At 40.9% G+C, this 14,536-nt stretch overlaps 1 protein-coding gene across 6 annotated transcripts in view; it reads right to left on the reverse strand.

Moving 5' to 3' along the window:
* Positions 1–10,046: 10,046 nt before the first annotated feature.
* col12a1a (collagen, type XII, alpha 1a) overlaps positions 10,047–14,536 on the reverse strand; it is a 53,582-nt gene continuing 49,092 nt past the window's right edge. For 5 of the 6 annotated variants that reach the window (XM_054796775.1, XM_054796774.1, XM_054796779.1 and 2 more), the window contains 4 exons: positions 14,350–14,532; positions 14,066–14,143; positions 12,876–13,046; positions 10,047–10,856 (listed from right to left, as the gene is read on the reverse strand). In XM_054796775.1, the coding sequence (XP_054652750.1) occupies positions 10,708–10,856; positions 12,876–13,046; positions 14,066–14,143; positions 14,350–14,532 (581 nt within the window). In that variant the 3' untranslated portion in view covers positions 10,047–10,707. Of the gene's footprint in view, positions 12,416–12,875; positions 13,047–14,065; positions 14,144–14,349; positions 14,533–14,536 lie in introns of all 6 variants that reach the window. The other variant, XM_054796778.1, reaches the window with a different exon arrangement.

Consider the following 14,536-nt stretch of genomic DNA (forward strand, 5'->3'; position numbering starts at 1 on the left):
GAATGTGAGTGTGAATGGTTGTTTGTCTTTATGTGCCCTGCGATTGGCCCAAAGTCAGCTGGGATAGGTTCCCGCATACCCCCGCGACGCTAGTAAGGACAAGCAACATAGAAAATGGATGGATGGATATGAATTCTGTATACGAGGGATGCTTTGCCATTTGAATGAACAAGCAGTTGTTTGGAATTCATATTTAGTTTAGGGTTTTTTGCATTTATTAAATTAGGTACGTAAAATAAGCTCTATTAAATCCCTGGATGCTTTTATACAGTGAAATATGGTATTATTAACGAGGACCATGTTCCTCTCCAACATTAGACAGAATCTACACGAGTGAGCTCTTTGGCATCAAAGGTAAGGAAAAACAGTCTACGGATGAAACGTTGAACAGAGCAAAGACTCGGAGGGCTGACATTTTAACAAATATGTAGCCAGTTATACAATTGGACAGATGTGCCCCACCTGGTTCAGCTAGCCCTGCGCTTTGCAGAGTTAGAGTGGCGAGCGCTAGCCATCAAGCTAAAAGCCCCGGCTGTCAACTCGATGTGCAGCGCAGCTCTTAAGGTGTCAGGGAGGTTTACCAATTACTTCTGCACAGCTGCACCACCGGGCGTTTGTTACACAGACATAAGCCCCTTTCACACAGCCAACTATGTGAACAGCACCAAGTCGACCTGTCAATATTCCTACTTTTCAGACAGTATGAGGGCCAAGCAATTGTCACTGTGGGACAAGTATTTGCTACATCACATCATACGCTACTGAGGATATTGTCATGTATATAATTTGATTTTTTGATTCGATTTTTGATTCGATTACTTTTTTAGAATTTTTTTTGACAGATCTTTGTTTGACAGAGACTATAAAGAATACCTGAGACAGACGACAGGTGTACATACCCAAAAGTATAGGCCCGTTGATACCAGAACGCTGGAAACATTACAAATGAATTGACTTCTAGTAGAAGCAAATGGACCATTTCAAAAGCTGCAGAATATTTTTCCAATAATGTATTTCACAACAGTCTGGGAGTGATCAAAATGCACTCAAAATGGAAAAAATATGCTTGTGAAGTAGTTGACTGACTGAAAAAATGTAAAAGCTTTTAGTTTGGCATTAGTAAAATGTCTCTAGTTTGAGCATGAAGATACCGAGATGCACCTTCATGTTCCTCTCCCTGCCCGTAATGTTCAGCCACTGTCTCGTGTTTACGTGGGCCTTACCCTATGAACCCTCCAGCGGTAACAACAAAGCGTCTGAGACCACCCTCATCTCACAATAAATACCCCATCCCAGCTGACGCCCTCAGGAAGTCAAACATTTTGCAAAGTCGGCACTGTTGTGGGCTCCATGAACCAAACACTTGTTGGCCCGCGACCAACGATTTCCACAGCTGTGTTCGTCATGTGGTACGTCCTGTCACACAGGGCAGAGCGGTGAAGCCACGAAGAAACATCAGACATTTTAAAGGTTATCTGATCCAAAATGTAGAGAGTTGGATGAGCTCGAAGGTCAGCTCGAGAGGTACTTGAGCTCGTAATGGACGCTGCTGTTTGCTGGACTGAGGTTTCAAATTTGCATGCGGCCACTTTGACACAGTTTGTGCATTAAAGATGCTAAACCCAACAATATATGCTAAGCTATCTAATTAAAACATTGGTATCTTAGCTTTATGTTATAGGTGACAAAGCAAACGAGTGTATCATCTAATAATATATCTCATTAATAATCAGTTCATTTTATTATTAGAATATGCTGATGACCAATAAAAAATGAGCCGTGAGCCAAAAATGGGCCACACTTTGGACACCCATGCTTTAGGATGCCTTGTTAAAAGCATGCAAACTTTATTGTACATACATTTATGTTCAGTGTAAAAATCTATAAATAGCATATTATACATATGCATGTTTTTTATGATTTAATTTGACAGTGATGTAGTGAAAAATAAAATATTTAGTGTAGTGAAAAATAAAAAAATTACAAGGCCTTTTTTAATTATGATGTTCTTGAATTGGAGCTGGACTCAGGACGGAGGAGTTGGCGGGAGGATCTCAGGTAAGTCTAATAACAGGCAGAGATTGATGCACAGAGGGTTCGTCAAAAAAGGACAGGCAATAGACAAGGTCAAAAGGAAAGTTCGGTAACAAGACAGTTAAAACAACAATGCCACGACGTGACATGAGGTACAACGAACTACCACGACACCGAAAGGCTAGACGGTATACAGAGTAGGGATGTCCTGGTCAGCATTTTTTTGCTTCCGATCCAATCCAATCCGGTACCAATCCCTTTTTTTTTTTTGATAACAAGCGTTTGTTACAAGCATACATTTGTACAATTGAATATGGTTGTGTAAATAGCTCTTCAAAGAATTGAAAATAATGCAACCAAAGTATTGCTGAATGTTTTTATTACACAGCATGACCAACAATATTTGTTGGCTTTTGTAACAAACCTCTGTGAGTCAGGTCCCTAATCCAATAAAAATCCAATAAAAGTTCATCCAATCAAAGATAAAATTGGAAAAAATGCCCGTGCAAAATACTTTTAGGGTAGGACTAATCCTTTGACATGGTTATAGATTTGTTGTGTGATTTAGAATATTACCTTTTTTGAACACACTCTCTTCAACGCGATAGTAATTTATTGACAGTCCCTAGTATAAACAACCAGCGGTTAGAGCAGCACTCCCTGCACTATGACACGGCAGTCCCGGCACGCTGTTGCTACGGAGCCGAATATCCAACGTCCAACGTGAAGCTATCTTCACCACGGTGCACCGCCGACATGTCTGCATGGTGGTGTTGCGTTTTCTTCTTCTTACGGGTGGCGGGAGTCGAGTGGCAACCAGCCTTGAGGCGCATTACTGCACCGACCATGTTGGAGTGTGGCCCGGAGTTACGAGCGTTACACGGCAATCGGATCGGCCCGATCTCATGGTGTAAGCCGATATTATCCGATCTTCAAAATACAGCGATCCCGGTCCTAAAGATCGGATCGGGACATCCCTAATGCAGAGTGCTGGTAAGGGAGGACCCTGAAGAGGGCGCAACCACCAGGCCTGACATGTGGCAGGCATGACACCTCTTAAACTTTTAACTTGGGACCTCCGACCTAAACCATGGCATGCACCAAGCAAGTTTCCTTGAAGAGGTAGTCCGAGTAGGCAGCAATGAAGGAACTCCTGATGCTTTTTGGATGCCCTTAATCCTTTTTCAGCTGGTAAAAGATAGCATCAGGTTCATGGCCGGGGTTGGCACCTGTTGAATGTGAAATGATCCCACACCAGCTGTACCTAAGTCACATATGTGAACCACTGCACTGCCAATGACTCCTGTCCAATCAGATTGCAACGTTATCCATACGCTTTTCACGGGCCAAGCTTTGTTAAAGATACCAACATGAGCACAGCATAACACACCGTGTGTTATTGTCTGCTTTGGTCAAGACCAGAGAACCACATTTGTGTAAACACAACTGGGCTCGCAGACCAAAAGAGAAATAAAATCCAAAATGTTTACTAGTAAAAGTATATCAGTCTCAATAAAAGGAAATCATTTTGTAAATATTTATTTTTCAGCACAAACATATGGACTGGGGCACACAGAGCGAACATCTTCTTGTGAATGGGTTTGGGTTGTAAAGCAGTACAAAAAGTGTGTTGGATTACGACCATTGACTGGCCCTTCTTCACAGAGGGAAAATTCACACCCATTTGTACTTTTTTTACAAGGTCAGCTGGAGGGTTGTTGGCTCTGCTTCTGACACATTCAAAGGGGAGTCCTGCTCTGTTGTTGCTTTTGGCATCAGACTGGATGGGAACCTACTGTACTGTCTGCATTCTGACTGAATACTTGCCTATTGGTGATCGCACTCCCCTTTATGTTCAAAAGGACCTTCCTCCTGTGGTTTTGATTGGAAATCTTTTTTTGATGGCTGATTGCCACGGGAATATCAAATCCTATACTGTTTATTTGAAAAGCATAACTTGCTCTAAATGATCTATTGGTGTTTGATGTGATAAAACACCGTATGGTCCTTTCACAGGAAAACTGAGGTTTGCATTGTCTAATCGCCGGTTTGGTGCACTGCCTGAACAATACCAGAATAAAACGTAGCACAAAAATAATCCATAGACTTCCATTTGATCCCATCGCAGATGTAAAACGTCTGACATGACACTACACAGTGCCGTTTTGGTTATAATTGGTTCACTCTTGGCGTCGTATTAAGTCCACCTGAAGCAGTGCACAGGATGTGACACTAAATCCTGATTATAGGTTTTCTATGAATCGTAAATTGTTTAACAAATAAAATGTCCTGCTGTGCTGTTCCAACACTCCCTTTGAAGCTCGGTCAGTGTTTAGACTTGCCAGTGGTGATGTCATGTCGTAAGGGCTGATATCTACTTCCGCAACGTCAAACATTGTTTAAAAATCCCCATTTAATAACCCCTTGTTAGTGTACACCAATACCTTCATAATAAATCAAGCAAAACACTAAAATACATTACATTAATGTATCATTCTTCTACTCCAGGTGTATCTTTTGTCCATTTAATATACGTTTTATCTGTGCACACCTCTCCCATTAGCTTTTATCCCTTTTAAAGATATCAAATAACAGTGTCGCAGGCAAATACGTACGCTCATAAAACCAATGGAAAAAAATGCTTTGAACGGAAAGGAACAAATGTACATCACTTATTCCGGCCTCTAAGATAAGCACGCTATTTTTCCTCACGTTGAAAGGATGCAAATAAGCAAAATGTTTCTTTACAATCATTTCTTTCACAAATGAATTACTGCTTAAAACTAACCAGACGTTGCCGGTGAGGAAAAGACGCGTGGCCCGCTTTTTTTTGAGGGGATAACTGGAGATAAATCAGGGAGTTCCAACCACAGATGATGGAGCAGCCCACGACCACAAAGTGATCACATATGCATTTTGGATTGCCACCAAACAAAGAAATCAGCAAAAAGACACGTGAAGACAAGTGAAGATGCTTTTTCTTTAAGTCGCTATCGAGGGAACACTGCGTAATTGGATGCGATGGAAAAAGGAGGAAAATAGCATTCAAAAGGTGAATTAACAAAGATCAGGGTTGCATCTGTTTTATAACAACATTGCTAGCTGTTAACACAAAATAATTCCAACAAGTTGTATTACGTTGCTTCACAGTGGAGCCTTTGCTCTGGGACGCTGGTTGTCTTCAGATGTGTTGGGGACTTTGAATCACTTTTTCCCATTGGATGAATGGGAATAGAAGTATAGGTGGTCTTTGGCTCATTCCTACGACTCATTTCCAAGTCAAATTTCACTGTCAGTCAGCATTCATACCTAAATTAACACTTAAGTCACTCGCATTCTACACAGAACACACGAAGGACATACAATACAACGATAAAAACACTAAATACAAAAAGTAAATGAGACAGAAGTTGCTGTTTAGTTATTATTGTCACTTTCCTAGGAGCAGATCTTTTAACATGCTACAGGACACTGTAGCAACCTGGCAGTCGAGTGTAGTGTTAAAGACTTTTATGACTTCCAACTCTCTCGTGAACATGACATGAGTCCTGGCTGTGGGTGTGTGTGTGTGTGTGTGTGTGTGCGTGTGTGTGCGGGTTGAGGAGGATGGCTGTATGCAGAGAGGATGTTTGAGTTTGCTGATGTTGTTTTGGTGTACTTCGGCCAACAGTAACCTGTTTTGGCAATAACAAGATTGTTGATTAACAGCCTCCTCGTCATCTTCACAAGGACTGGGTTACAGTACGTTCTTCATATATTGAGACGAGTGCGGCCAATATTGAGCGCATCGTGTACTGATGTAACTAGTTCTTAAGCGAGTCTCGCGTTTTTGGACCAAATTAGTTTTTCACTCATTTATGGGAGTCGTTCATAACACATAACACGGAATGCTGAGGACTAACTAAGTCCACTCATCACTTTAGCGATATTGCGCAAACAAGCAGGACAGAGACATGTAATGTTTTAAGGTTGCAATAAGTTAGTTTCCTGGTTCTATGGTTATCATCACATTTTTCTCTTTGCTGGTCACTTTTTGGTGGCATGACAAAAAAAAAAAAAAAAAAAAAAAGAAAGAAAGATATAGAGACCTATTGAGTTAATCCTTTAAATGTTCACTGGGCTAAAGTCGCACTGAAGTATTGTTACAGGCGGTAAGACACGATGAGAGTCACGGCTTTTAACAGGCACGCTCAAAAATCTTGAAGCTGGTCTCTCCAGAAGAGTTTATGTTTATGGTTTATGTTTATGTTTATGAGTTTCAGTTTAGGGCGTTCACAGCATTTTGTGGTTCCGAATGCACTTCCATAAATCAATTACCATAAAAATGTAAAAAAATGACTAGCATGAGAAGTAGTTACAGCGCATGCCGGCAGAAGGATACGCACGACACACAGCACGAGAATGCAGAGTGCGCCTCGTGCTGGGCGCATGAATACTGTACAGTGTGTGCTTGTGCAGCCACAATGATGAAGATTAAGCGACACTTTACACTTCATTATGTCTCCCAAGTGGCAGTGCGCCAAAGAAAAGGAAAGTCGTCATTACAGAAATGAAAATGAACGTCATAAAAAGCCCAACAATATTGGACGATTGTTTGGTCCCAACTGCTTGACTGCTGCGACCATCATTGATTTTAAAGATTACTGAATGCTAATGAATGTAAGAAGGGTAATGGATTCCGTGCCCTGTTACAAGGAGACGCGGGAGGAGAAGAGGAGATTATCCTTCCAGACTAGCCGGGATAACTAGCAAGACAACTACATGGATAAAATTAAGGAGTTGTTTGCTTTTTTATTAATGACGGCCATCTGTAGCGTATTTAGTTTCTTTGATCCCAGTCCCTCATCTGATTGCTGATGCTCCTTTAGGAAACCATGTGATCCTGAATTAATCATGTGATTCAGTCAGCCTAGTTGGGCTAACTTCTTCTTTTTGTAAAACTATTGAAAAACAAAACATTTCTAATTTTCAATCAAGCAAGAAAAAGAATCCGCAGCCATTCCAAAATCCTAATATTGTGCATTTAAGTCACACTTGGCCCCTGAATGGCAATCTTTTCCAATAATCCATTTGACACGCTGCTAATGCCTGGCAGGTTATCCGGGAAGGACGTTAAACAAGAAGCTTGATGCGCACTCAACCAATACCAGTCTAAGTTGCTTAGTTTTGGTCCGCTCCTGCAAATAGTGATATGCCACCAAAGAGCTGGCTAAGCTCAGACCCTGATGCATCATTTGTGTTCTGTTGCGGTTATGGAAAGGACAGTCTACACAGTCTTATTTCGAAATGTAGACATGGTCTTGCATTTTCTGTGGCCAGACTCGCCAATCCCCAGCAGCCCACTTGGTCTTAAGCAATATGCATTAAATGATTGACTGAAATGATGATAATGAAGTCATTCGCTACTGTTTTCACTCATTACTGAACGGAGCCGGCTGAGGTGGCTCGGGCGTCTATTACAGATGCCTCCTCCCCACTGTGATGTTCCAGGCTTATCCAGCAAGGATGAAGCTTTGGGACAGACCTCGAACATGCAGGCCAGGAAACTTTTTTTGTGCCCCAGCTGAAACTTGAGGTGGACTGGGAAGTCTGGCCATGCCTGGCCTGGGACCCAGACAGGTAGACGAACATGGATGAAGGTACCGTTAGAGTGACCAAACCTTTTCCCAGGACAAGTCATGTTTTTGATTTTTTAGAAAGTGGTGGTTTTCATTATTTTTCATGGAGCCATTAAATTGAGTGGCAGTAGGGCACTCTGCTGTATGTGACGTAATCTCTGAGAGACTGCCGTGTGGGCGGCTTTTTGAATTAGTGTTGCCAAAAAGACGCAAAATGACCAAGAAAAAGCAGAAGATATACACAGAATTAATCCTATGGTGAATCCAGTGTTGTACACCGAGACGCCACAAGTAGTGTCCATAGTCTACTCTCTTGTCTCCAATTTGTCAGTTTGTCATCATGCATGTATGTAAAAGAATGTGATAGCCTGCCCTGGAGGCCTGTTTGGGTTGTGTGGATGTTACTTTAAGATTCCGTACTGATATCAGACTGCACACCCACAGAAGTCAGTTTTCTACACTGTTATTTTCATGTCAGCTCTTCTCTGCATGTCAAGTGTTTTTACAGATTTTTCTCCCTCCTGTGTTATGTCAAATAAGAAGCAGCTGTCCAGACACTCTTATGGTGCTATACCTGTAAGTAATACCGGCTACCACGAAAAATACACCTTTTGTGGGGGGTTCCCAACCAGGAGCGGAGATAGCATTTCACTAAATGTGTGGATGTGGGAATAACCCAGGCCAAGCTCAAACTCAAACTTAACTCAGAACCCAAAACGTCACTTCCTGTGTTCCCGCAACACAGCTCCCCTAAGGAACACATTCATAGCAACACACGCAGTCTTACTAATGTCTTAAATGGCATATTTACTCTTATTATGTCTACTATACAGTATTGGGTAATACTGTACAAGTGTAAAGGTGACTATAGGGGTGTAAGGTCATGTTTAGAGGGCTCTAATAATGTTAAAAGCCGTATTTAGAAGGCCGTGAACAGGTTTTCTATGCTGTAACTACGAAAATATTCGATTTAAGGAATAATAAATAAATAAAGAATCACACTTCACGAAAATTCACTCATCACGGTTGGGTATTGAATCAATTAATCATGATAAACGAGGTATTACTTTAGTTGTTAATGTTTGATGTTTTCACCAAGTGCATTATATGATGTGGAAAATGAAGACTGGGTCGTTTGGAAATGGTTTCAGTATTACGAAATGACGGAAGATGGTCTGCATGCGGTGTCGTCTTCACACTATCGCAATCCATGACCCCTGCTAGTCAAACGTTGGACTGCATGCTGCAGCGTCGCCTTTAGTAGCCGCTTGTATTTGACTGACAAATAAACACACCATGCAAGAAACACTTGTTGTCTCTCACTAATGAATGGTCTCCTCGTGGGAATTCAGCATGCCTGTGTAACAAACCGAAGTCTGCGAATCAAAAAACACGAATACAAACACGTGTAGCGTTTTAGCCGTAATCAGCATCCATCAAATACTGCACTTAACCGTTCACAAATAAGTTGAACATTATCTTTCATGGCCTTAACGCCTAATTTTGGGACCTTAACCAGATGGAAAAAAGATGATCTGCCTCCATATATTTGTGGTTTTTAACTCCTTGCGGGTGTAGAAGGAAGTACAATATAGGCCACCAGACAGTTAGAATATCGAAGTGCCCCCCATTCGAAAACCGGAAGTGACACTGACTGCGTGTAGGTCACATGGCTGCAACCAGCAACTCATTATTTTTATCTTTAAACAGGGAAACAAACTTTTCAATGGCGTGGAATGCACTGACATCAGAGATATAATCTACTAACACAAATTTGCACATTTTTGTTTGTTTTTATGTTTAGTGAAAGTCCAAGTAAGGTTTTTTTTTATTCACATATGGAAATAACGGCAAGACATTTTGAGTTGGCTTTTACGGTGGTGATCTTGACCTTGATACCCGCCCCCGCCCATTTATCTATGGCGTTTACACTCATTCTACTTTAATCTCAATAGAAACGTCATCAATTGTTCCTTCCTTCTTCTATCTCATATTCCCCCAACTGGATATGGATCATGTGCGAAAATGTTTTTCCAGGTTTGGTATCAGCTCCATCTAATTTCCGTGGTTTCCTCACATAACTTAATCATTTGGAGCCCGGAGCAAGAAAGGTGCTCCGAGGACTGTGAAGCAAGTCTGAAAATTTGTGTGAGTATTTATTTTCCCGCTCCTACTTCTCCTTTCATGTAGCACTGCTGATATTCAGGATGGTCAAAAATAAATTGAAGCTTTAAAGCCGATTCCTAAAGGTTTTACTTGGAAATGAACAGGCCGTCACTCCAAATCAGGAATTGTGAGCATTAAAGCCGAATAAGAAAACACGCATCAAAGCCCATTTCCCAGCAGGAGGGGAAAAAAATGCATGGAAAGTTGAAACAAAAGTAACATTTTCAGTAGTTTTATTGAAAAATGCCTCTTCTTTTGTTCAGAAATAAATAAGAAAATAAGGCTGCGTGGAATTCACAACATGTGCAGTTAAAACATAAGAACAGCAATTCTATGTCCATAGTCTTGCATTCAAATCCAACTGCATTGATAGAAAACAAATATATTCTGACTTACAAATTCTCCGTAAATTATACAACACACACATGCAATTCCACATCTGGTAACAAAAACAAAACAACATTTGTTGAAAAAGTTGGTGAGTTACAAGTCAGACTATTATTTGCTTTTATAGGCCATACAAAACATAATGTTGAACAAACCTTTAGGGGGCTGCAATTAAAAGACCTCTTTTTCCCCCCCGTGGAATTCCGACAACAGCTTTACATAAAAATGGACAAAACGGACACCTGGTGGTTTGGAAATTCACGATGTTCTTTCTTTCCGCATCTTTTCACAGGGATTAGTGCATTCAACATTGGAGTCAGATATTACAAGGAGACGTTAAAAAGGAGCTCTAAGCACGACGAGCCACGTTGTATTGCTAAAATTCTCATGTCAAAACAATATATGTTCAATATAACTATGAGTATCAAACCCATATATGTATGTTCTGAATAGCACTTAATCCTCACATAAATGGATCATGAAAGTCAATAATATACTTTCACTATGATGCTAGTCTCTCCGTATTGTCTCTTGATAGCGATCGCTTTCTTCGCTGGTTTCGCGTGTAACCTGATGAATTTACTGTCTCAAAGTCTCCAGCGGGCTCCACAGGTAAAGACGCTACCTCCGGTTCAGGCTGGTAGTTGTTGGCTATAGGAAATATGTGGCCAATCAAACAAGGGTTGCACAATTTCACAAATGGTATTGCACAATGGATGTTTTCGAAAACGCCCCGTGTCACACTTTTGCTTGTGCAAAGGAGTGTAAGGGCCACATTGAAAAGAACAAAAGCAATGATACGAGAATAAACACAAATTGCGAGAAAAGGTTGTAACATTACGAGAATAAAGTCATAAGATTACGAGAATGAAGTCGTAATTTTAGAAGAAGAAATTGATTCTATTCTGGGAATTTTGTTTATTGAGAATTTACACCAAAAATATTACAACAAAAAACTTGTAATTTTACAGGAATAAAGTTGCAATCTTACGACAATAAAGTCACAATTTTAAGGGAATAAATTGATTCTCGTACTAGAAAAAAATGAGTGAGAATTTAAAAGGAAAAAATGCTGTTTTACACGAGTAAAGTTATAATATTACAACACAAATATAAAGTCTCAGTTTTATGGGAATAAGTGAGGAAAAAAATTTGAATTTACAAGACGAAAGTGGTTATTTTCCAAGAATACATCTATTATGTCAAAAGACAAAAAGTGTAAGATTAGGACTTTATTATCATGAAATTACTTTTTTCCTTGTAATATTATGGTTTCTGTAAAAGTACCAAAAAATAGCTTAATTTTATGATAAAGAATAGAATTTTGCATTATTGTACTTTTTTCACAATTTGAAATAGTCATTGTTTTGTGTAATCAACAATATCATCAGTACGAGCAGTTTGATGTGCAAATGTTTCTGTCACGCTTGAAAAAGCACGAACATCTTTTCTCAGATTAATGCATTGCAGCTCTCAAGAGCGAGCGAAAAATGACTTCATTCTCGTAATATGACTACTTTTTTTCTTGAAAAACATGACTACATCCGGTCCTTTTTCGTAATATTATTCTTCGCTCACGTTCTTGCTTAATAAAGACTAGAAAACCAACCAGGCTATGCTAAAGTCGCAAGCGAGCAACACTGAGCACTAATTTGTCCAACATACACACAAAATAAAATAAACAATGGACATGATGGTTAAAAGTACAAATGGAACATGCTTCAGTCTGGTGATTTTTGTAAACAGGAGGTTATTGCTGGTGTAAGTAAGCGGGGGTGTTATAAGGCACAAGCTCAGTACAGATGTTAACTCGGATTTTAGTGAAGTGTCTGAGTTCATACATCATTTACAAGGCACAACATTAGTTTTATTTACAGTCTCACCTCTACATGTACACATTATGAAATCCTCGTTGTTAGTAGTTGTGTTGGATGGTGTTTGTACATGCTCCTTCCTTGGTAGAAACGTCTTTGTTTTTGTTCCCAGCGGTTTTGTGGTTCAAGATGCAAACAGGCCAGCAGGTTGCCATCATGGTAGCTAATAGCTGTGAGATGATGTTAGTGCCAGTCCACTTCCATTCTGGTTTTTGGCTTTTTTTTTAAATGTTTGTTTTAATGTTCATTAATTACGTCCAAGGGCAAAACATCTCAGAAACAGGACTTCAAAGTGTAAAGCTGCACAGTTGACTCAGAGCGTTTACTATGCCAAACCTGCAAATAGGTCAAAGAGGGGGTGAGTTGTCTCTGTGAAACAAAGTTACAATACTCTATGCAAGGAGTCACACGCAACTGGAGTGATTTACATGCATGTTTTAAGTAAATATGCAGGTTGTGGAAAATGGCGAGTCCCAACTGACCAATCGCTAAACGCTTCCCAGTCGGGATTGTACCATACCTGGCTTTGCTAGGCACAACTAGCCTGGATTTACCAGTCAGTCTCCAAACTTTATAATGTTCAGTGATAATTTCACTGTGATGGAGAGGACCAAAGGTCATAATTTAGTTTTAGAAGTATAGAAACTGGATGGAGTTTAGCGAATGGTCAGTTTCATCTCGTTATTAATGTATTTTGTTTTCACTACTACAGAACATGCGCGTCTCTGAATGTTATAGACCATTAGTGTGCTGTGAAATGTAGTAGCATGCAGGAGCTACACAGTGGAGCGCTTACCTGTGTACCCTTGTCCATTGTAAGGGATGCCTACACATTGAGAAGAATCGCAGTATCCCTGGGGTCCTGGTGGTCCCCTCACCCCGGGATTACCTTGACGGCCTGGAGGGCCACGAGGCCCAGCAGAGCCAGGAGGACCCGTGGGTCCCGTTCTGGAGTCCCCTTGTAGTCCTACAAAGAGGCGAGAGCACACAAGCTTCTTATGACATTGCTCGTAAATCTTGAATGGAGGTGGGGTAATTTCACCGTTACAATTGCTCAATTACAAAGCTTGACCCTTCCCCCTTCTCGAGGGGGGGAAAAAAAAAAGTTGTGTGGAACGTTGTGAAGGTACAGCTCTTCCCCACCTCCCCCAGCTCCATCTGTCTAGACAGTGAGAACTCAGCATGGAATTTTCCCCCTCGCTCTTTTCTCGCCTTAAGTGAACCCATGTGTCGTCCAACGAAGCCACCGAAGAAAGCTTGTTGTGCAACAATCAGATTTTTTTTTTTTTTCTCATATACGCGTACAAACACTCACGCACACACTGAACTGAGTCATCAAAGCGGACTTCCTCCCACAGGTCTTTAGTTGTGTCTGACATGATTCAGCTTTTGGTGTTGTGGGGTCGAACTCAACACAGCACTTGTGTGGTTTTTAAATGGCTTCCTGTGAGGAAAAGGACATCTAAAGACGTTATCAGCGATTTCTGAAATACAGTGGAACGCTAAAAAAGGCCTCTTTTTCTCTCATGACCGTGACTGTCATCTGGAAAGTGCCAAAACGTACAGGGAAATAAAATGCTAAATTTACATGGGGGATATGGTATGTAATATTTCAGATGTTCATAGTGTTTGGAGAAGCCTCGTGCACATAAATCGTAAAGAAAGGTTTGGGAATATCTTTGGGATTAAGCCAAAAAAGTTGATGTGATGCAGGTGCCTCAATGAAGGTGCCTGCAGCAAATATATTTTTGGTGAACATTTTCACTTCTTGCCGCAATGTGATTTTAATTGGACAGAGGGGACTAATTCCGGGTCCTCATAAGCTGTGTGAAAAGGAAAATCTAGCCACTGTGGAAGTGGGATTTAGTGTAAACATAAGACGATAAACAGAGGACCTACATGCTTATGTTGCTTGCCTCAGTGGGATGGAGGATTCAACAATGAAGGCTACTGTCAAACTAAAAAGCGAGGAAGGCATTGTCTTACCTGGTGGTCCAGGAGCACCTCTTTGTCCTCTTTGTCCGGTACCTGGAGATCCCCTCTCTCCCTTCTCACCTGGCAAACCTACACAAATAAGCAACAGAAGTGAAACCACTCTCGTAATGATAAAACGTATTCCTGCAATGAGTTGGAGTGTGAAGCTCACATATGGAAAACAAGTTAAGTTGAACCATGTGTAGCCTAACACCAGAAAGGTTCTTATGTAATTCCTTCACAATTAGCATGACCTCAAACTCAACTTCTACATAGTTGCTAACCAGTTCAAGTACCTCTTTCTCCTTGACTTCCAGGTATACCGGGGCTTCCTGGAAAGCCATTTCGTCCAGTTTGTCCGGGCTCTCCGCGGGATCCTGGATTGCCAGGTGGGCCAGGTGGACCCGCTGGCCCTGGACTGTTGCTCCGGTATCCTGAAGGAATCTGGTTGAGCATCACGTCGATTCTGCTCATCTGACCTGG

This window comes from Dunckerocampus dactyliophorus, chromosome 13, assembly GCF_027744805.1.
Source record: "Dunckerocampus dactyliophorus isolate RoL2022-P2 chromosome 13, RoL_Ddac_1.1, whole genome shotgun sequence".
Classification (NCBI taxonomy): domain Eukaryota; kingdom Metazoa; phylum Chordata; class Actinopteri; order Syngnathiformes; family Syngnathidae; genus Dunckerocampus; species Dunckerocampus dactyliophorus.